Source organism: Brachyhypopomus gauderio, chromosome 21, assembly GCF_052324685.1.
Source record: "Brachyhypopomus gauderio isolate BG-103 chromosome 21, BGAUD_0.2, whole genome shotgun sequence".
Classification (NCBI taxonomy): domain Eukaryota; kingdom Metazoa; phylum Chordata; class Actinopteri; order Gymnotiformes; family Hypopomidae; genus Brachyhypopomus; species Brachyhypopomus gauderio.
Window position 1 is genome coordinate 9,779,183 of NC_135231.1, and position 23,792 is coordinate 9,802,974.

Sequence of the window (23,792 nt, forward strand, 5' to 3'; positions counted from 1 at the left end):
GAGAAATCAGCATTCAAATTCTTCCCAATGGTGTTCAGTTGGATTGAAGTCGGGCTACTGTATTTTCTCCACAGCAAATTTGGACCTGAAAAAATGAAAAGGTCCTTCTAAGTCTCCACAATAATGGGGCCTTCTGCAAGTTTCCACAAGTTGGAAGTAGGCTATATGATTGTCTAAAATGTCTTTGTATTCTGTAGCACTAATCAACATTACTCTTCACTGCAACCATCAGGCCTAGCATTCAACTCTGAATAACTACCAATATCCACCAAACTTTACGTTTCACTCTGTGAATTGTGTGCAGCGTTTTCCTGGCATCTGTCAAACACATATTCCCCCGTCACACTGCCCGACGGTGATGCGTGATCAGCCCAACATTTCCTCCGCTACAGAGACCAGTGGCGGGGATTATTTATTCTGCTCCTCCGGTGGGAAATGGACAAATATATTTATGAACTGATTGTTTTTATATTTACATTTTGTCTATAGACTGCAGTTCACATAAGATGAAGAATCAAAATGCTTTGAAGTCTGTTTCATAATATTAATAGCAATCATTTATTTATTTTCGTATTGCGCCTTCATGACGTACACCTCCGTTGCTGAACTTTTACTGAACACAAGAGGGCGCACTGCTCTTTTTTTACAGCATTGATCGGGCGATCGCGCAATGGAAACAGCGGAATCTGCATTAGGTTCAACACTTCCGCACTGATTAATAAAAGTTTATTTTCAAATTAGTAGGACATTGTGGCGTTGAGCTCTCTGCTCGGATGTTTTCTGCTTAGCTTATAAATTTCACCAATTTTCCTGTCAACACTTTCTTTGGACGCTATTCCGCGTAATCATCTAGAAATATTCCTTTGCATCAAAATGTATCATCTTTATTACCCACATGAATTATGTGAAAATGAGAAAATGAAAATGAGACCCCCTAAGCTATTATTATATTAAAATATGATTCAGTTTTAAATAAAAAAGGTCTTAGGAGAAATGACTTTTTTGTTCCTTGAAAAAAGTGCTCCACGGTATTTGTGTTTGATTAAAAGTGCTTTTGAACTGATGATGTCCAGGGTAGAAGAGCTCATTCTGTGTTTTAGTAGATTGTAGAACGTAGAAATATAATAAATAAATTTGAATAAGAGAAAAGACATTTCTTCTGTTTTACATTAACATGCTAATTACAGTAATTTGCCTGTTTTCAAGTACCTACTGTATGCCACTATTAAAAATAGACTAGTTGATGATCCAACATTATTTATGTAAATAGTTTATACGATGCATAATGTACAATAATAACAGAAACACCAAGATGTACTGATGCTAAAAAAAATAGTATGTTTGTTTATTTATTTACTTTTTGCAGGGGCAGGGCGGGCACGTATCCCTTTTCTTTTAGGGCTGTTTCAGTGTTATTAAAGGAACACACCTCGCAGCAGAAGAATGGATTACTGCTGCAGTTCACCAAGCGCAAGGTGAGGGTGGCACCATGGGTTCGGTTCTCAAGACGGGCATCATGATTATCATCTTGATAAACATGCAAGTCGCCCCAGATAAGTGTGCTTGCATACACGTAAATTATTAGACATAAACTGGGGGGAATTACTTTGGCCCCGACACCTTCTGAATTTCAGACCCTAAATCAGCACTATACATCCAGACCAGAATGCAAATCCATGTTCCTGAAATTAAAAAATACAACTTTTTTGTTTTAAATACACGGTCATCTTGACACAGATTTAACTAACCCTGATATGGACACATGCTCGCATGCCCTCAACTGCAGGTCTGGCAGGCTTTTAAAGCGCCTTGTGGCAGGACAAGGATTGGGTCGTATTTTTGGAACATGGTTGGGATCTGGTAGCCTTGTTGGGAGTGCAAACGCATACCCAGCAGCAGCTACGCCAAGCCCGGGGAGATAGACGCAGGGAGAGACGCAGGGAGAGGGTTCGTCCGGCCACCTTCAGAGCCATGAAAGCTCACTGGCTCGGAAGTTCTGCAAAAAAAAGTGATCACTTGAAAACCATGTAACCAAAGAAAGTAAACCTCCCTCTCCCTAGTCAATTCATCCACTATACCGAAAAAGCCGCTGAAAGAAGTTGATCACACGACTTTACTAACGGATTATAAAAGCAGAAGAATCTGGACGAGCTGCAGGAAATGTCAACAAGTGATGCGCGAGTTCGACTAAATTTGACCAAAAATGACAGAAGTTGAAAAGAAACGGATTTACACTTTACGAATATTCTCACACAAGTTTTAATAATTTAACGGAAGCGGCAGTTTTGCAGAAGTGCGTGGCAGGGTCCTGCTAGTTAGTTAGAATAAGGGGTTTAAATCACTTTATTCCAGGAGGATGAGCGGTGGGCGCTTTGAGTTCGATGACGGCGGCGCGTACTGTGGAGGGTGGGAGGGTGGCAAAGCCCACGGACACGGCATCTGCACCGGACCCAAAGGCCAGGGAGAGTTCTCCGGCTCCTGGAATTACGGGTTCGAGGTGGTAGGAGTCTACACTTGGCCGAGTGGGAACACATACGAAGGATATTGGTCCCAAGGAAAGCGCCATGGTTTGGGGATCGAGACCAAGGGCCATTGGATCTACAAAGGAGAATGGACTCATGGTTTTAAAGGGAGATATGGCACGCGTATTAGTTCGGGGAGCGGGGCGAAATACGAGGGAACCTGGAATAACGGGCTGCAGGACGGGTACGGAACCGAGACCTACGCTGATGGAGGTAGGGGTGAATGTGGGGCTTTTATAAAATTACCTTACTGCGTCTGCCCTGTCTTGCAGGACACCATGAGGACTTACATTGCGACTTGACATTTAAAGACGCGACTTTTCTGTAACATAACGCGGAGGCCCCAGAGAGCCTAAGACGCAGGTCACATTACGCACACCACTAAGGTTTAAAAAAGATGACTGATCTTCAGTCCTGAAAGGAGACTGTGTAGTAACCAAGGAAACCAAGTAGACTCTCTGACAGAAACCCATTTGCACATCTAATAACCACACAAGTCCAGTCCCCACAGATGGCCTGTTGGTTAACCGCCCATTGCTAGGGAGCACGTGCCAAAGAAAAGGGGAACAGGTTTGGAAATTAAGGGTGTCAGGAATTATGTCCTCCCTGTGCTCCAAAATCTCTGGGTGTGGAAGTAAAATTCCACTGTGTATTGTTCCCTGATATTAACTATATATTATATTACACGTATCTTTAAAAATTAAAGCAGTGTGAAAGCTTAAATTGAGCTGTGTGTCTGTTCCTCACTGGCTGGCACAGGAAACCTCACCGTGATGTACTCAGCCATGTGGTCCACCATATGACTGGCAGAAAACCAGTGAAATGCCACGTGAAACAAAACATGGAAACTGGTTCCATTTCACAAAAAGTCACGTGAGATTACCAGGGCCAAGAAACGTTAACGAGACATTCATGGATCAGATTTGATATGATATTTATTTGATATAGGCCTACAAGGCTAAAACCCCAATAAAAACTTCTGTATTACACTGTGTCACTGCATACTTGAATTTTGAAAAGTTTAATATTATATTTGTAATACATTTGTTATAATGATCATTTGAAAAGTATAATCACCACATAGTCTCAAGACCAGTGTTGATTTAAGAAACACATAATGCACGTCTACACTGCTCTCATGCAGAAATCACTGTAAAGGGCCTGAGGCAGTAATGCTGTGTATGGTGCATGGTGACTGTAGCAGTGTCTCTATCCACACAGGTGCTTGTTTGGCAAATACAAACACGTTTTTACACGTTTTTTTTTATATACACACACGCTACAGTAACACATGTTTGTTGCTCTAGTTCAGGGGTGCCCACAGTTTTCAGCTTGCGGGCTACTTATAAGATGACCCAGTCAGAAAGATCTACCGGGGTGGCGGCGAACGTAATTTGTTGAGCGGGGGGGGGGGGGGTGGCGGCGAACGTAATATGTTGAGCGGGGGGGGGGGGGGGGGGGGGGGGTGGCGAACGTAATTTGTTGAGTGGATTGCAGATTGGCTACCGTGAATGTCAATCAAAATACAACCGTCAGTGCAGATGTGCGATTCATCTACTACTATTTTATGTGACGCGATCTACGCACATTCCTTCGCGATCGACCGACGCTTCCTTCGATCGCGATCGACGTAATGAGCACCCCTGCTCTAGTTGTTTCTCTTCATAATGCACTACAGCTTGTTACTAGAGACACAGATTGCTGTATTATAGCTGTTTAATACTAAACTATCAACACAATCACAATATAACAAATTCAAAATAGCTAATCAAACAGCAAATTTTTTTCCTTTTCACAATGTAATAGTTAGGCACCAGTATCCCCAAAATGTGAGCCCTTCTGAAAGCCACGATCCACAATAAGTCATGATTTATAAACAGAGAATTTTCCCTTACAGATATAACCAGTCTACATGTATACGTTGAGTTTGTTTAACATGTTGCTACTCACTTCTGGCTAAAATGTGTGTGAGCCTATAGTTACTGGTACACTGTAAAAAAAAAAAGTGTAAAAAAACGGTAATTTTCTGGAAATGGGGGCGCCAGAAAATTACTGTAAAAAAACAGATAAGTACTGTAAATTTAAAAACATACATAAACTGTAAAAAAACGGCAATTTTCTGGCGCCCCCGTTTCCAGAAAATTACAGTTTTTTTACAGTTTATGTAAAAAAACAGATAAGTACTGTAAATTAAAAAACATACATAAACTGTAAAAAAACGGTGATTATAACACTTAACATGCAACACTGTCATTTTAAAGGAAATATTCCTAAAATTGAATGTGGTCTTTACTCTAGTTCACATTCAATTATAACAATATTGCAGTGTGGTGTAGGAAGGAGAGGTAGCAAACAGATCCACCGCAGCACAAGGCTTTTTAAATTCAAACTGCCTCAACAACATAATCACGCCAGACCCCACGATCACGCAGAAGAGACTTAATTTAGACACAAAACATGAGAGAACGGCAATAACACGACAACACTACACAAACATGGCATAGAATAATTCACACAGTACAACTACATAAATTGATGAAGGGGGACTTAAACCAAGTAATGCACATAATCAAGTACACAATTAATCAACACATGCATAGACATCACATTAACAGATAACGATACCGGAGTCGCAGAGACTCATGGGAAGTAGCGCCGTTGTCACGTAGGGCAACGCCCCCTCTCGTGGCTGCCACTCTGGGTTCCCTCGTGTCTGTGTTCCGTGCCTGCACCCTGCCCCGCTCGTTGTCTCTGAGATTCCCTGATTGTCCGCCACGCCCCTGTCATAATCGTCCCCACCTGTTCCTAGTTTAGTTCAGTGTTCATATAGTCCCTGTATTTCCCCAGTCTGGTTGTCGGTTGTTTTGGATGTCTGACCGTTTATGTGTTTCTCAGTTTCGTGTTGCCCTGCTGTCGTTTGTTGCTTTCCGTGTCGTTATGCCCCTGTACCTGTCCAACCTTGATGGCTCTCCTGTTATGACCCCTGCCTGCCACTACGATGACGATTGTGGAATGCCCTGCAATAAATCTCGCTCTTCTCAGCGATTGTGTCCGTCTCCTCGCTCCGTGGCGCGAGCCACGTTACAGCCGTCCCCCATTGGACCGACGCTTCAATATAAAAATATATATAACATTAATAGTTAAAATGAGCCATAAACTCCGAACCGTCAGAACACACATTTCAACGCTACGGTTATAGTTAAACTATGATCGGACAGGAATGCCAGACACATGTTCTAGCACTATATGAACCGATAAGAATATATTACGCGTTAACTAAATAAGTTACATGCACTGAAAGCTGACGTTGCAAATACTCATTTGAAGAAACACTGATTTCAAAACTCATGCATTTGGGCTGCAGCGGGGTGATAACGAAAGGTTCTTCAAACAATATGCACAACCAGAACAACTCTTCATGCACACTGTGCAGTGGTCCGATTCAAACAGGCCCCACCCCTACCAATCATAAACTTAACATATTCAGTTATCTTTACTTAACATGATCATTGCAATGCCTATTTCAGCTCAATAATGATAACAACTAGTTTTATTTAGTAATGGCAATATTTTTTATGAAACATGAAATAATAATTAATGATTACTAAAATAATTTATTAAAACCTAATCCGGGTTTACAGTGTAGATACAGTGATACAGATACAGTGCATATTTAATAGTGGATTGAAAATGAGATGGATCTGGAACGCCTTAACTCTTTATGTATGTTATAAATATAAAAATAAATCACAGTCAAGAACATTTTACTTTTTACTCACTTTTATAACATGAAAATCACATATTTAACATGTCAAAACTTAAATTAAAACATGCATCAATGTTGTCTTGTAATATTTCCTTGAAATTAATTCCAGAAGATTCTATTACTTTGTCTCATTAAGATTAATCAATATTACTTTCTTTTTACAGTTTGTTTAGTTAAAATTATTATCTAAGAATTGTTAAAAAACAGATTTATAATGTATTTAATTTATACAGATTTTTCTTGTTAAATCACATGACATTTTTAAATAAACAGTTTGTTCTGGTAATTGTAATACACTTTCCCTGTCATTTTAAAATACAGGAAAAAACTGTAAAATTTATTGGGAAAAACCTGTAAAAAAACTGTTTTTTTTTACAGTGTAGTTGAGTCATCACATTCAGCCATACACTGTCTATAAGAAGACAGAGAAAGGGCCTCCCCACCCTGCACGATTCACTCTGTCCCTGAGTCCCTGAACTCACACTGTCCCTCAGCCAGGAGACACTTTCATACACAGCCACACATGGCCTATGGCTCCACAGAAGCACACCTGGCTATCGTGGGCGTGGCTGAGGAGAGCAGGTGATGGGTGTGGATGAACACGAGCTGTGCTTTGCTAGCTTATGCACCGCTTTTGTTTTTTTCGATGTGTGCATTTTCATGGATGCAGGATGCAAATGTGAAAGTTGCAGGTTTACTTGATATGCCAGAGGTAGCTTTGGTACCTGAGACTGTAGTGACGCCCACAGGCATTTAGAGTGGCGACGTTCTCAATTGTTTCAAGGGTGAGAGAACATTTTAGTTTGAGTTTACTTGGTCAAACACTTCACGAAATGGGCTCGTTTTTTTTTAAGCAGTTACCAAGATAAGAACTTGAGCTGCTGCTGTATTCAAATGCTGCAGTGTTGAGGGTTGGGTGTTTGTGTAGAGCAGGGAACACACACCGCTCGCGCAATAGCACGTTATTCTGGGATTACACTGCCGGGTTAACCTTACCGATGCTGAATGTTGACCCGTCCCTGACTCCGCAGGCACCTTCCAGGGCCAGTTCACCGGAGGGATGCGACACGGTTACGGGGTGCGTCAGAGCGTCCCCTACGGCATGGCGGCGGTGGTGCGATCCCCCCTGCGCAACTCGCTGGCGTCCCTCCGCAGCGACCACGGCAACGGCGCACTGCCCCAGCAGGACGCCCCCCCGACCGTGGCCGCCGCGGGAGGGGGCTCGGACTCGCCGGCGCCGTCGGCACTGGTGGGGCCGAGTCGCGGTGGCTTCGCCCTCACGCTGCACGCCGACCCCGAGCTGCTGAAGCCGAAGAAGAAGGGCCTGTTCCGGAGGGGCTCGCTGCTCGGCAAGCTGACCCGCTCGGACTCGCGGGCCTCGCTGTCCAGCCAGAGGAGCCGCCTCAGTTTCCTGCGTAGCGAGTCGGCGCTCAGCTCGGCCACCAGCGACGCCAACTCCATGGCCAGCCTGGGCGAGAGCGAGGGAGAGGGCGAGGGCCACGCCTTCCCTCCGCCCGAGGCTGACATCGATGCCACCACCACCGAGGTGTACCTGGGCGAGTGGAAGAACGACAAGCGGTCGGGCTACGGCGTCAGCGAGCGCTCCAGCGGACTCAAGTACGAGGGCGAGTGGCTGGACAACCAGCGGCACGGCTACGGCTGCACCACCTTCGCCGAGGGCGGCAAGGAGGAGGGCAAGTACCAGCACAACGTCCTGGTGAAGGTGGTGAAGAAGAAGATGATCCAGCTGAAAGGGGCCAAGACCAAGCAGAAGGTGGAGAGGGGTGTGGAGGGAGCGCAGAGGGCCGCCGCCATCGCCAAACAGAAAGCAGAGATCGCTGGCTCCAGGTCAGTCGTGCACATCTCTCTGGTCCAGTGGATGCAGTAGAATTCTGTTATATAGAAGGCCAAGGTCAATAATTGCAGTACACTGTTTAGTTAGTTCACTGTTTAAATTGATCTCGTTCAGCTTGTCGGCTAATTATCGAGGCCCGCATGGGCAGAGTCAGATTGGGCCCTTTGCTTGTGGAAGGGACGATTAAGTGCTGTGGATCTTCAAAATGATCTATAATGTTGGGACATTTAATAATCTCTTATACCACTGGAACTTTTCCATCTTCATAGTTATGAGACAGCAACTTCAGGACTTCCAGACTTCATGAAGGGTTTAGGGCGCAAATGTAGCTTTGTAGAAGTGCCTAAACGTGATATACTACTATATGTCACAGTAAGGGTTATTGCCCTAGCAAAAGTGCCACTGTTTCGTGTTTTACCACCTGATTTTTAACCACCACATATATTCTGTGCTTTGGGTGTGAGTCTCCGCTCTAGCACTGTCTGTTAAGTAACCTTAGATTCCTCCAACACAAACACACAAACAAACGAATGACATCACAGTTGAATCCAGGTCTCACCTTAATGCCACACCGTTCCTTGCCACAGTCACTGGTTAAGGGCATTACACTCATTAACATTTAGGCAGCAGCAGAACACAAGGACCCTTTTGCTCTCTCTCTCTTTAGTCACAAGCTCTTTATTTTGACCTGCCCTAGAAATGACAGGAAGCCCAGAAGTTACTGCTCAGGTTCTATTTGCTCTGGTGTGCCACGGTGTTCGGTGTTAGCTTACAACATGTCTGCTTTGCTGTGCTGGGACACCGAGTCAGACTGTCTGCTTCATCCATACTTGCATTGCCATGTGGTCGTAAGCCTTTAACTTATTAAAGGTGTAGTTATGACTTACAACCCAACAAATGTACAAAAGCGAGCAGGCCTAATTAGCATTTCACTGTTAGCTGTTAGCATCAAGACGGCTAGCTACCCCCTTTAAGATTATCTAACCATTTTAGAGGCATGAGTAATTTCATATAAGATGATTAATAAGTTGGTTGATTTGCATTGACTGATTATAATGTTGAAACTGGGCCAAAGTAGGAGTTTTTCATAAATCAACTTTGTAAGATCAACAAACTAAGGTCTGATTCTTGCTACTTAGGCTACACATTGAAAATGAGGAGAGGTTGAGAGCAGAAACTGGTTTTTGGTGTTATTTCTCAGTGTTTATCTATTTTTCTTGTTGGCAACACTGTTCCTAACAATTGATGTACTCCTTTCGTGTACCTTTGCACCACAGTTCCTATCTAGATCTAGGGAAGTGTAAGTGTAACTCAGCAAGGGCAGGACTGTTTTGCTGTGGTTTGCGCATCTCCTTACAAGGAGGGAAGATTTAATCAAAGACACAGCACCTGACCGGAGCCCACTGTTTATAACAGTAAGCATCGCAGTGATGAGCTACAGAGCCTGTCAGTGGCGCAGGGGAATATAAACATTTTACCTGTGAGACAAGCAGATTTATGAATGTTGGTGGGTTTCTGCTCACACAAGCCTGTCTGTGGAAAGGGCCCAGGCACTAAAGTCCCATGAAGATGTTCTAAGAGCCTGGGATGGAGTGAGGCGTTCAGGAGGCAGACATATCACGTCGAGGTGGTCCCTGATTCACCTGGGGGCTGTTTTCTCTCTCTCTCTCTCTCTCTCTCTCTCTCTCTCTCTCTCTCTCTCTCTCTCTCTCTCTCTCTCTCTCTCTGTCTCTGTCTCTCTGTCTGTCTCTCTCTATCTCACTCTCGCTGTCTCTCTCAAATGTCCTATTGTTTATCAGCACATGGCAAGAACAGACTGACACCATGTGTGTAATCACAGGAGACATTTGGATGATAATGTGATACTGTATATCCCAGTGGTTTGGCTTTCTTAGCTTTGATTTAATTAAGAAGGGACAGAACACCAGGTGTGTTTTTTTTCTTATTTCTAGTCTTCTGAATCACAACTAGAGCAGCACAGAGATATGGGACATTTGTTAGCTTATTTTTTGCCTTGATGTCCTTGACAAAGACACTGGTTCCTTTGTACTGCTCTACTTGAGATTTGAAAGAGGATTAGAAAGTACATCAAGTAGATGTTTTTTAGTGTGCGTGTACTCATTTTTTAAAGAATATTTGTACTCCATACAGACTTTCCTTTGCTAAACATTTGGAAAGAAACTGCTCCCATTCTTATAATAGTCACATAATCTGGAAAACCCTCTGGGAATGTGACAACATCCAGCAATTTACAATTTTCAGAATTACGTTAATAACAGCACCAAAAGGGTTTCTGTGTCTGATAAGTATATTGGCACACTGCAGCATATTGTATGAGGCTCTACGTTTAAATCACACCCTTCGAGTCTGCCACATCTGAACAGGTCTCACAGTCTAATGGCCAACCAGTCAAATCTCACACAATCACAAAAAAAAAACACTCTGGGGTAATATCCAATATAGTTGAGTTTATTGCTTTGTTGCTGTGGCAATAAACTTTAAAGCTGAAATCTAAATGGCTGAACTCTCCTGCCACAGTATTTAGATTAGCCAATGAGGCACACTGATGTTTAGATTAGCATTCCTCCACCCCCTCAAACTGTTTTAATGGCAACTACACAACCCACTACCCACCTCCCTCTCCATATATCTCAGGCATGAGAAATGCCTGGTCTTAAGAGAGATATTATATTGTGTGTGCACATTCCATTCACAGGTATTTGTTTATAAATTATATTAAGTGTTATTAATTTGAACCAGGGGTGGAGCTACACGTTCAGCTCGGAGGGGGTGGAGCATTCTCAAAGGCTTCAATTTGTATTTTCTATCCATTTCACCCATAACCTGTAGAGACTGTGTGTACACTCTGTGATTTTGATGCCAAGCTGGATGTAAAACATTTTAACATTAGAGTGATGTGATCACTCAGTCATGTGGCATTTTGCCAACCAATCACAATCGCTCAGTGTCAGTCAGTCAGGGACAAACATCCGCTGTGGCTTGGTAGGAGGCTCATAATGAGCACTGGCCACGTGGTGGCCCCACCCCCTGCTCCTGTGGCTCCGCCCCCTGCCCCAGTGGCAGCTATGTTTATGTTTGAACCGAGCGAACCCTTATCTTATACCTGAGGGTACTTCCTACTCAGCTAGTTACACAGGCCACCATTACAATGAGGTCAAAAATAAAGTCCCCAGCTGACGAGCAGGGCCCCAGGCCGGGACGGTGTATTTTGAGCGGGGCCTGCACAAGGCTCCTCAGAGGCCACGGTGCTGGGTGCAAATGACGCATGCGGCCCCTGGTGTCAGCAGAGGGGCCTGCCTAAATATGGACAGGCACTGTTGCTGTATCACAATTGCAGGGGAATGCAACAGCTGATAGCTCACAGCTCCCAGACGCTCACAATGAGCTGCGATGCTCCATTCTAGAGTGCCAGTGTAGTCACACTGTGCTCCCGGTTAAGAATTGTTGATTAGGAACTAGTGAAGCACTCGTACAGATTGCTAGCATTTTTCAGTCATTGATTTATTATGACTCTAAATGTATGTTCTAAATGCTAAACAGGATATACGATGGTTTCATTCACAAGTTTTCCTCTTTGCTTTGTTTCTGGAAAAAGAAAAGATAAGCACTTGTGATTTAACTGGATTTAAATTAAAGTGTACTGGACAGAAAAGAGCACTCAATGCATCATTCTTTCACAGCTCATAGCATTGGTGCAAATGTAATGACAGACATCCCAGGGGTTCTTTAGAAACAACTGAAGAAGTGTGTCTGTAGGAGTTTAACCCTGAGTGAGTTGGATAGGTGAGACTCCTGTTGCCATGGTCCAGGTTAAAGCCACACACACGGAGAGCTATGTGAACCCTTGCGTCAGCAGTGGTGTCAGATCTTTCAGCAGATATAAATATTACTCTGCCTTCAAATAAGTGACACCACTTGCAGTGTATACATGTACAACACCTAGCCTTTATCTGGAGTCTCTCTCTCTCTCTGTGCCAGCCCAACTTCTCATAACATTATTTACTGGCATAAAGAATGCTCTAGTGTATTCTGATACTACCCAGCAATATTTAACATGACTACAAGCTCTTTATTCAAGGATATGGCATTATACATGACTTGACGCTTGTGTAAGAATCCAATTTTAGAACTACAATGTTTCTCCTGAAGCAAGCAGCATAGAACATACTCTCCTACGAGTAGTCAATGAATAGACAATGAGTCAATGAAAAGTCAGTAGTCAATTAGCACAGACTGTAATAAAGTGGTTATGGTTTACTATTTGCCCTCATTTGAGTGTCTAAAAGGCGTTATGCTAACAAGTGTTTGGGAGAGTTTCATATAAACAACAAAGGCTTCATAAATGTGTTGCAGTGGTGTGCTGGAAGCCTCTCAGAAAGCAGGTGACATCATAAAGACCGTTCCTGTCTCCAGTGACATCATAAAGGCCATTCTTCTCTGGAGTGACATCATAAAGACTGTGCTGAAAGATTACACTGACCAAGCAGAAGATGAGAAAGTGTGCAACAAGTGCCACATTTCATAAATTTAAAGTCCATTAGAAATTTGGTCTCACTGAATTACTGTGTTAGTCTTTTCCATGAGCTTTCAACAGACATCAATATGATATCTCTGGGTGAAGGGCTTGAAGGTCCCATTAAGGATTTATCAGAGGAGTCGCAATTCCTTTGACTAACAGAGAACTTGAAAAATGTTCCCACTACATGTTTTAGAAGTGCTCTCATTCTGAGACATCTGAGCAGCAATACTGAAAACTGGCTTACCATCTGCAGTGATTCGGTTTGCAGGTTTAATAATTTGGTAGTTCTGCTGTTTGGTGGGGATTTTACCACCTGGCTTCACCCTCCCCACACGCCTAAACATACCTGCTGGCTGGCTGCAGCCGGTCTGTAAAAAGTGTTTACTATCCAACATTTCTCCATCCACTACTTTACATCGTGATAAATCGGCCATGGACAAAACAGCCCCAAGGACCTTCTAGTTTTACTCCATTCATTACATTCATCCTATCCAAGAATACAAAGTGAGTTTTGTTTGTTAATGTTTGACATGAAAGTGGTTACGAACATTATACTGAAAATGTAAATGATGAATGAACCACTGAAGCTTGGTAATGTCTCTGTGTGACAATGAGATGCTGTCACAGGCTTATCTGACTGTGTTCTGTAATGGTTTAAACCTTAGGCAGCACAGTGGTGATCAGAAGCATTTCTCCTGTAGTAGCAGCCAGCAGTATCACGGTATCAGTGACTTCTATGCCATGCTAAGTGGTCCTGCTGGGGGAATTAAATCTGTGCTGACTGACTGCAGAGAGATGTCTGTGCTCCACTACAGAAAATCCCCTTGCATCTAAGAGAGCTGGAGAACAGGCTCTCATATTCCCCCTCTAGAGCATTCCTCTGCTCAAACCATCTCCAACATGGAGGTGTAATGGGAAAAAAATGGGGGTTTGCTTCCAGAAGCTAACTTTGATGCTGCTAACATGAACTACACATTTCATGCAATCTTAAAATGTGAGTCAAACTCCCTCTGTGAGAGCAGTGTAATATTTGTAACATCAAATACAAGGTAGAAACTAGAACGTTGTTTATGCCTGTACGTTTGGAAAATGTTTTCAGAAACATCAGAATTAACTGCAGTGAGAAATTTAACAAATATTGAAATATAAGAATCACACTGTGTATATAAACCCAGCAAGAGAAACCTGGTCTTTAAGATTTTCTTAATGACTGGTAATCGCAATGACCATTTTTCCTGTAACAGGAGTCAGCTGTATCATAGCATCAGTCAGCTCCAAGCTAAGCAACCGCAGTGGGAGCTTAGAGCTTTGCTGATTGGTTGTGGACAGGTGTAGATCTGAGATGCACTATAGAGAGGTCTGCACCCTTCAAACGCTTCCATTGGGAAGGGCCTTCTAAACACTGTCTTAAAGTGGACCACTCTATTTTCAGCTCCTGGGTAACGTTACAGCATGTGAAGTATTGCCACAGTAATCACAATCTGCAAGATTCAAACTCATTTATGTACAAGGACGCCTTCTCAAGTGAAACACTACAACACTGTTTTTGGTTAATAGCACTGCACTAAAAGGAAATAATGCATTTGACCTGAAGAAAATGTAAAGGTTTTCATTTAAACTATTTTCTTTACTGTCTTGTCACAAATAAATCAGGTTTTAATCTGAATAAATGCAGTATAGAATAACTTTTACTGCAGTCCTTTTATTTTATCGCTTTTCTGTGACTACATGCTCTGTGCAAGATTGTAATGCACAGCCACAAACAGACATGTGGCACAGATAATCAGCCCCCCAGTCTCGACTCCCCAAGGCTACAGGGAGGTTCTCTTACCCCAGGCAACCTCGGTCATTGTCAGGAGCTGGGTGTTAAAATAATTTAGTTCTACCCAGCACGATGAAGAGTACACCCTCAACTGCTAATAATAATCCTCCGCTACACGACCCTCGTCACACATCTGACCTTCAACCCTCAGACGGCCTGAACTCACACGGCACGACAGGCGCCTTGAACTGTTCTCTGTTTTGGGGATTTTCCAGGTTTCCATTACTACCTGAACACAGTATAGGGAGGGATTCTTTAGTGTTGAGGGGTATTGTGTTTAAATAGAGCAGACAACTGCATCTTCCAAATAAAGTGAAGGGAATGTCTTGGAATGCTAAGGCCATATGAGATGGAGATAACATGAATGGCCTTTAAGAATAATCTGTGTCCCAGTAAAAAACAAAATAGTGGATGTGTTGGAACTTTTAATGCTTTGTCCTCAAAACCTTTTGACAGGTACGTTAGGGAATTATTAATGGGGGGTGCACACAAAATGCATTTGGTAATGCTGTTTAAGTAGAGATACTCTAACATTTGGAGAAGATCTTAGTTCCAGTACATGTCAGTCATGTTCTGCTGCAAATCACCTAATCATACATAAGGTGGGGTTTACTGCTGTCAATCAAATGTTGGTCCCCCCCACATGCATGACATGCTTAACCGAATGAGCTGAATCCAAGCATCTCATGAGATGTGCACGTAAGATCAGCAAGAATCCTTTAAACAGGCAGGCTTGCAAATTCATTAGGAATCATAATTCATTACGAATTATTTCAAAGTATACAGAAGCATAGAATTTTGTTTTCTTATGTACAACATGCCTTACTGCTAAACTAATATCCTAAATTTGCAGTGAACCACAGAATGAACAGGCAGCCAGATAATACACCAGGATAAACAGAGCTTTCCTTTTGTGGCAGGATCTTGAATTACTGCCATGTCAGATTACATTTATAGGTCTGTTTTCCCCCTGAGCATACAGGATATTTGGAGTCGCACTATTTTGAATCTCACTTTATTCGTGTTCCACAAAATGTTTGTTCATTGGTTACTATGTTGTCACAAAACAACAGAATTAAACACTGCTGTTGAGACCGTGAAGCATACGTTTTAATTGCACTGCTTGCTTACAGCATGCCTTTCTAATGAAAAAACATTTTCTGCTGGTCTCATATAACACAGGGACTGATATGTATCAGTACAACGAACCAACCTTGTCCTGCAAGTCTCCTCCGTCAAGATTATACTGTTTAGCTATGACCTTATCTCACTTTTTCCGCTGGAATGGACTGTGAAAATGTGTTTGTTCCTTCTTGGTAAAATAATTGATTGGGACTATTTCGTCCACAGAACCGCCCATGCCAGGAGTAAAGCAGAGGCAGCAGAACAAGCCGCCCAGGCATCTAACAACGAGTCCAGCATTGCACGAGTGGTGGCCAGAGAACTCTCGCCTTCATTCTATCAGCCAGGTACGCTTACGAGCTCAGAGGTTATGAAGGTCTTCCAGGCAGCAGTGATAACCATACATTAGGTTACATGGCCGGAGTGGGCCACTTTTTCAGGCCGGGAGTTTCATGCGCAAATCCGGCCCAAAATTATTTTTCCATCCCAATCGGCTCAAACTAGAGATTGACATGAGCCGGCCCATCGGGAATCCTCCCGAATCTCCCGATTAGCCACTCCGGCTGTTAGGTTATTAAAAATGCTTAACTGTATTAAAATTTCCCCAGTATTATTTAGAGTAGCACTTTATTGTCCTTGCACATTTTCAGTACAAGGAGACATGTTCCTCTGGGACCTCGTTGTAAAGCACCGCAAGTATGTTCTAACTTCTGTACCAAGCACTGGAAGCTCTGAGAGAGCAGAAGTTTAGTTCTTCTGTTGGCCAAATGGCCATCTCAGTAGAAACAGCATATGTTTACGGAGCATGTGCAGTACGTATGCTAATCCCGGGTTCAAGTTCAACTTAGCAGTGTCACCTTTAAGAGTCTAAAAAAAAGGCCGATGAAGGGCGATGAAGGATTGCATATCTGCTATAGTGGGGACCTCATGAGCAGTTCTCCAGACAGTCTAGCTCGGGAACACAGCTCAGATTTTCATTCTTCATCTTCACAGCTTCATTTTGAGACAAATTATACATTGTGACTTTGAGGCGGTTTCCGGAGATGATCAAGCCCCACATGCATCACACTGATTAAACACAAAACGTGTGGGTTCATCTAGTTACGTGACATTCCCAGTTAGAATTTTTTTTAAGTGTCTAATGTTACTAAGAGGTTTTCTCTTGGATCTCCTGTATTTTGATTATATTTTAGTTAGACGTGTAATATGTAATGTGGCATTACGTGATGGTTTGTCACATTGATTTCATGCTGAGCTTCTCATGCCGATGTCTCATTTGAGAAGTGTAATTGTGTCACCACTTCAGTGTTTATATTGCTGTAATGCTCTTTAACTCAGTGCTCAGGGCCAGAGTGGGTTATCAACCAGCCCCAAACTCTGCTGTTCAACTGCCACGAAGTTGTATTTCTGTGTCACAGACAAGGTATATATATACTGTAGACCAGTTATATACTGTAAAACCAAGTCCTACGAATAATAACTGTGTTTGTATGTTCTTTAGATGGTTGTTGTATTTATTGTGTTGACTTATTCAGGTTTTCTGTCAAGGGACACATGAAAGGGAGTGAGACACAGACACTGTGGACATGAGTAACCCTGACAGAAACAGCAGTGTTTGTCCACCTAAATTATATCACATATGAATTTCTGTTGCAATTTGCATTTTCTCTAATGATAATAGTAAAAAGTAAGTAAGTAAAATACATTTATATAGCACTTTTCACAGGCACAAGCCACAAAGTGCTTTACAACGGAAAATAAAATAAAATAAATCAAAGACACAAAAACACACACTATAAAACAGAAATAAAATACAGTGTACAAGGTCAACGGCTGCAACCTCCACCACTAACTAAACGCCTGCGTAAAAAGGAAAGTCTTTAGCTGTTTTTTAAAAGTATCTACAGTGTCAGCTGATCTTAAATGTGGATCTTGTGATCTTCTTTGGGTTTCTTCACATTAGCAATGCTGCAAATAGAATAAATAAAAGAAAAAATTGGGGGGAAACCAAACCCAATTCCAAACCACCATAAAACGTTTTATAGTAAAGCAAAACACAAGAATGATGATACATTTAGAAATTATGCATTATAAAGAATGTTCACAGTGTCGATCTGTGCCGTCTTAGGACCGGAGTACATGAAAAAACGAGCTCTACAAGAAATCGCAGAGAGCAACGAGAATGCCGAAACAGGCATACACGAGTCGCTGCTGGTGAAGGAGACCCCTCCGGAGAGCCCCTTCAGGAACGAGATGGAGAACCTGAAGTCAAACATCAGTCCAGCGCGCACTCCCTCGCCCGGGCTAGCCGCCCCCGCCACCCCTGACCCCAACTTTCTTAGTCCTGGCAGCTGGAACGGGGACAGGGGCAGCCGGGGCAGCGGTGGAGGTAGCCGGCCTGGGAGCAGGCCCAGCAGCCGACCTGCCACCCCGTCCTCCGCCCCTGCCCCACTTCTGTCTCCAGCCCAAGAGGAGCCTGTGGCTACCAGTGGCAAAGGCCCGTCGCAGTCCCCAAGCACCCGCCTGAACGCCAGAGCCCAGCAGGGCTCCGACCTGGAGATCAAGGCCCTGCAGAAGATGGACGCTGAGCCCAAATCAGCAGTGGGCGCCCCAGCCACCACGGCTCCAGTAAGGACCAGCTTCACCTCCTCCACTGATGAAGAAGAGGCCCCACCTCCTGCCTCTACCGAGTCCGTCAAAGCGATGTCCCTGGAGCCCAAAGCCTCCGAGGAGAAAGCCAAGATCAACGAGCCGATGCCCGAGGACCCTGCCTTGACGTCACAGAGCAAACTGGAGGCCAAGGAGGAGAGGAAAGCAACTAGCAAAGCAGAAGCTAAGCCTCTACCGAACAGAGAACCTAGCCCAGTCCGAAGGCAAGAACCTAGCCTGGCTGTGGTTCGGGAACCTAGCCCAGGTAGAAGTCAAGAACCAAGCCCAGCCAGAAGACGAGAACCTAGCCCTGGCGCTAGACAAGAACAGAGTCTGGCAGTAAGACGAGAACCTAGCCCAGCTAGAAGACGAGAACCTAGCCCCGCTAGAAGACGAGAACCTAGCCCAGCTAGAAGACGAGAACCTAGCCCTGCTGCTAGACAAGAACCAAGTCTGGAAGTAAGACGAGAACCTAGCCCATCTAGAAGACGAGAACCTAGCCCAAGTCCAAGAACGAGATGGGAAACTACCCCGGCTCCTAAACGAGAACCTAGCCCAGCTCCCAAATCTGTGGCTAAGCTTGAACCCACGCCTGTGCCTAAACCAGAAACCAAAGCTGTTGCTAAGCCATCTCCCAAAGTGGAGTCCAAAGCTGAGCTGAGGCAAAGGTCTGCAGTCAAAGGCCCCAGTGAGGTGACTGGGTCAAGACAACAAGAAGAGGTAACACCAGCTAATTCAAATACTCACACATTGTCCTATAATGTTTATAGATTATATTAAAGATTATATTATTTGTACATTATAATATTACATTTATACTTCAATAGCTGCAAAATATCTATCATATAGTGGCCCAAATTTCAACAAAATGTTCCAGATCATTCTCACATTACCTACATATCGCAGTGCATTCAGTTTGACATCATAACAATAATATTCAGCATTTTTCACGGCCATTTACATTGTAAACAAAGCGGCCTCTGCTCTCTCAGCCCCTTCGTGGGTCCGGCTCTTACACCTTTATTACTGCGCAGGGCTTGGATGATTACCTTTCCAACCAAGCTCTCCATGCTCGGGCGTCTTGCATTCTCACAAGCACAGTCATTTCTCATTTCCAGAGGAACACAGAACAGAAGTGTGATCTCGGTTTCAAGAGGTCGTCCTTGGCTAATTACACTTTATTTATCACACCGTGGAAATGTGTCATTTTGCTACCGTTAAAAGCAGGGTTCGAATTACGGGGGGGATTGGGGGGGTCAGACCCCCCCCGTTTAAGGCATCAACCCCCCTAAAGGGGCAAAACCAATAATTTGGGGGGGGTCAAAACATTTAAATGTACTTCTCACATATAATGTTAAATACTACAAAAAAATGCAGTGTCTATGGCTGGAAGAATATTCTGATACGATTTCAAGCACCCCTAAAGTGGATCATACCATTCCGTGTTAATAGCCATTCGCGTTTGCCTGCCTGACTCATTATCGGTCAGGTGATGTAATGGATTTATCATTTACGTGCTGTAGACATTACAGTAAGAAAGCAAGACATTGTAAGGATGGTAAGACTTCAGTTTACTGAAGCACGCGCTTGCGCTGTACTGGTTTTCATTTACACCCTGAAAAAAACTTGACCCCCCCAATTATCATTGTATAATTCGCACCCTGGTTAAAAGCTCCAGTGGGAGGTGCCGCTCATTGTTGCCTGGGGTAGTAGGGGTTATGGGCCTTTCCCAAGGCATTCTGGGATCAAATCTAGGACTCTGGTGGTGAATCGGCACTGGGACTCGCTATTGTCAAATTGTGAATATGGAAGAAAGAAAAAAAGTGTAACCAAGTAGTTTAGATGAGTGCTAGCCAGTGTTACCAAGATGTGTTAATAACATCAGAAAGACAATATACACCATTGAGAGAAAATGAGAAGCACGGTCTGTCCTACTGAGGAAACATTCAGGAGTTTAAATTCAAGTGCATGTTGTTTTTCATGCTTCAGAGCGTGTTTTTATGCTGCTGTTGTTGTTTTAGGGGCCAAACACTGTTATGATCTGCATGGTCATTCTGCTGAATATCGGCCTGGCGATTGTCTTTGTCCACATCTTGTCCTGAGAAAGACCACCTGAGGTAAGCAACTTTATGTCTGTGTGCTGGTATTGGTATAATCAATTAATACAATATGGTTCTATAATTATACATCGAAGAAGACACGATTAATTAAGTGTAATTTGTTGTTTTGTGGTAGAGTGGCACATTTCTAGACCTTCTAGATCAAAGGAAGAAGAGAGGTTGGCCGTGAAAGATGGCGTCTGCTCCCCTTGAGGCCTGATTTGATGCCTGGGCTCAATAAGCCTCTCTCGAGCTATTTGAAAGGCCATTAATGTCTATAGCTGGCCTGAAGGAGATCATTCAATGAAAGTGTTTCAATGTCTGAATGCTGGAGAGAGTTTCATTCAGTGAGAGAAAGCATTTGCCTGGTCTGTATTTGCTGCTTTTGAAAAAGATACACCTGCAGTGAACTGGGCCAAGTTCAGTCCAGTTAATGTGCTGACACAAACCAAAAGACAATCACTTGTTTCTTAATAGGGCTACGAATACATTGTATGCCAGTCAAGCATTGATGTCACGCTCACCGGTACAGGACTTGTTATTTGTCTTTGATTACCCATCTTTTGAGAATAAATTGATCCACACTGTCATTACGTTTTCAGCATACTCTGATTTCTTCACTGACTTAAATGAGATCACAGGATGAACAATCTATTAATTGACAAAGAAAATTAACTTGTGGTTTCATTTTGCCTGACACATTCAGCTTCAGTAGTGTGTGATAATACACACATAAAATAACATGTCTTAAAATATCCGCTGACAACAATGTGGCCTTCTGTTTAATCAGCAGAGATCAAACAGAGACCAGGTGTTGTTTTGATTCGAAGTGCTTGACCTCATCAGTAACAATACAAATAATCCTAGCAATAAGACTGCAGTATCAGGAACACGTGAAACATACACACTCACACCTTTCCAAAAGCCACGGGAGAGTATAATGGAGATCTTGTCTAAATGTCACAAAATCCACTTCAAATACAGAAGGTTGGAGATCTGTAAGTGCCGGATGGTTTATGCTGTTCAGAAAATGTAGGGCTTTTCTTTCTGCATAAAATATAAAAGCATCTCACTTCAAATAGAGTTGCAATGCCTGCAAGATTTGAATGAAAATGTTATTCATTGATAGGAATGTACTGTGAATGTACTGTGGTTTGTGATTGCAAACTTTTTACTTTGTGCTTGCCATATAAATGCTTAGTTAGTTAGAACTACGGTTAATATATTGAAGTGTGTTTACATTAGAAGTCCAATCAATTCAAATCAAATCAATTCAACAAAACTGTTTTTAATGCATGAATACACTTCTGTGCATAAAATGTATTTACATTTCTATAATGCAAGACAATTTGTGTGTACTCTCAAAATCAGGAGTTCATGAAATATTGCCAACATATATTTTGGTTTTCATTAACCCTTTAGAATAACTTAAAACTCTTAAAATTGCAATTGCAAAATTGAGAAATTGGTATATAATGGAACTCCATGTCTTATATTAGAAGGTGTTTAAAATATTTATAGTCGCTGGCGAAATGTTTTTCTGAGAGAAAGGAAAGCTATCGGGATTTTATTTTGACCCAAGTAGTAATTATGGATTCTAATGTATTCATCTAACCCTTCTCTGTGAATCCCTATTACCCATATGAAATATTACCCTACTACTGTAGCTTTCACAGGTGTACTTTTCAATGGCATTGTTCAACAATGTGATTTTTGCCAAGACCATAATACGATTTCTTCTTATTGCAGTAACATCTAAAGTTTTTGGTATAAGTCAAAGAGATATCTATTTATTTATGGGATTGTTTTTGATATGGACACACATTGAATCATGCTTTCACTGACTAAAGTTACCATCTTGTGACTTAAGGATATTCAGACTGGCATTTTATGGCTCAAACATGGTCAGTATTGTTTTACATTTTCTCATCCAAGTTATTAGTCTATAACTGTCTTTTTACCTTAAGTCATGGCATTCGAAGCACCAAATTTTACTGCATTTTGTTTAAATAAAAACTCTAGTCCATAGGCACCAATACAAATAAAAACCATCAACAGTTGAACCTTCTCTAAAATGCTTCATCTCTGATTTTGTCCAAGCTTACTGCATACCAGCTACACTGCAAGATTATGTAAACTACATCACCAAACACCTGGTCAGCTACAATGAAAGCTTGACCAATGCAAGTGTAATGTCTTGTTCCTTATCCAGAAGGAGGAACAAAATGGCACCTGTCTGCTAGCATGACGGGATCTGAATAGCAGACCCAATTTTAGATTAAGCCAGTGAAGTGGTCTGTCTTCGTGCTTTTCATTCCACAACTTCGTCTAGCCTACATTTCACTTCCCCAATGTTTGGTCAGAGCAGCTTGGGCGCTGAATTGGTAAACCCAGACAGCTGTCAAATTATAGAACTGTATTTTAACCAATTAAAACAGGCCGTTTCTGTTCGCTACAACGTGGTTGGATCTCAGATACACTATATTGCCAAAACTATTCGCTCACCCATCCAAATTATCGGAATCAGGTGTTCCAATCACTTCCATGGCCACAGTGTATAAAATTAAGCACCTAGGCATGCACTGTTTTTACAAACATTTGTGAAAGAATGGGTCGCTCTCAGGAGCTCGGTGAATGCCAGTGTGGAACTGTGATAGGATGCCACCTGTGCAACAAATCCAATTGTGAAATTTCCTCGCATCTAAATATTCCACAGCCAACTGTCAGCTGTATTATAAGAAAATAGAAGTGTTTGGGAACAATAGAAACTCTGCCATGAAATGGTAGGGCACGTATAATGGCTGAGTGGGATCAGCGGATCGTGCGAACAGCTATCGTGAAGCACATAGTGCAAAGAGGTCGCCAACTTTCTGCAGTCCATCACTACAGACATCCAAACTTCATGTGGCCTTCAGATTAGCTCAAGAACAGTGCACAGAGAGCTTCATGGAATGGGTTTCCATGGTCGAGCAGCTGAATCCAAGCCATACATCACCAAGTGCAATGCAAAGTGTTGGATGCAGTGGTGTAAAAGCACGCTGCCACTGGACGTGTTCTCTAGAGTGACAAATCACGCTTCTCCATCTGGAAATCTGATGGATGAGTGAGTTTGGAAGTTGCCAGAACGGTACTTGTCTGACTGCACTGTGCCAGGTGTAAAGTTTGGAGGAGGAGGGATTATGGTGTGGTTTTGTCTTTCAGGTGGGCTTGGCCCCTTAGTTCCAGTGAAAGGAACTCCGAATGCTTCGGCATACCAAGACATTTTGGACAATTCCATGCTCCCAACTTTGAGAGAACAGTTTGGAGCTAGACCCTTCCTCTTCCAATATGACTGCACCAGTGCACAAAGCAAGGTCCATAAAGACATGGATGGCAGAGTCCTGTGTGGATAAACTTGACTGGCCTGCACGGAGTCCT

The 23,792-nt window shown here is 42.8% G+C and overlaps 1 protein-coding gene across 1 annotated transcript; it reads left to right on the forward strand.

Annotated features, from left to right (window-relative positions):
* The first annotated feature begins 1,880 nt into the window (after positions 1-1,880).
* Positions 1,881-22,438, forward strand: jph2 (junctophilin 2). Its single transcript, XM_076983633.1, has 6 exons — positions 1,881-2,735; positions 7,320-8,136; positions 15,856-15,974; positions 17,756-18,996; positions 20,298-20,393; positions 20,512-22,438. The coding sequence occupies exons 1-5, from the start codon at positions 2,357-2,359 to the stop codon at positions 20,376-20,378; spliced, it is 2,637 nt and encodes an 878-aa protein (XP_076839748.1). The 5' UTR covers positions 1,881-2,356; the 3' UTR covers positions 20,379-20,393; positions 20,512-22,438.
* The last annotated feature ends 1,354 nt before the right edge of the window (positions 22,439-23,792 follow it).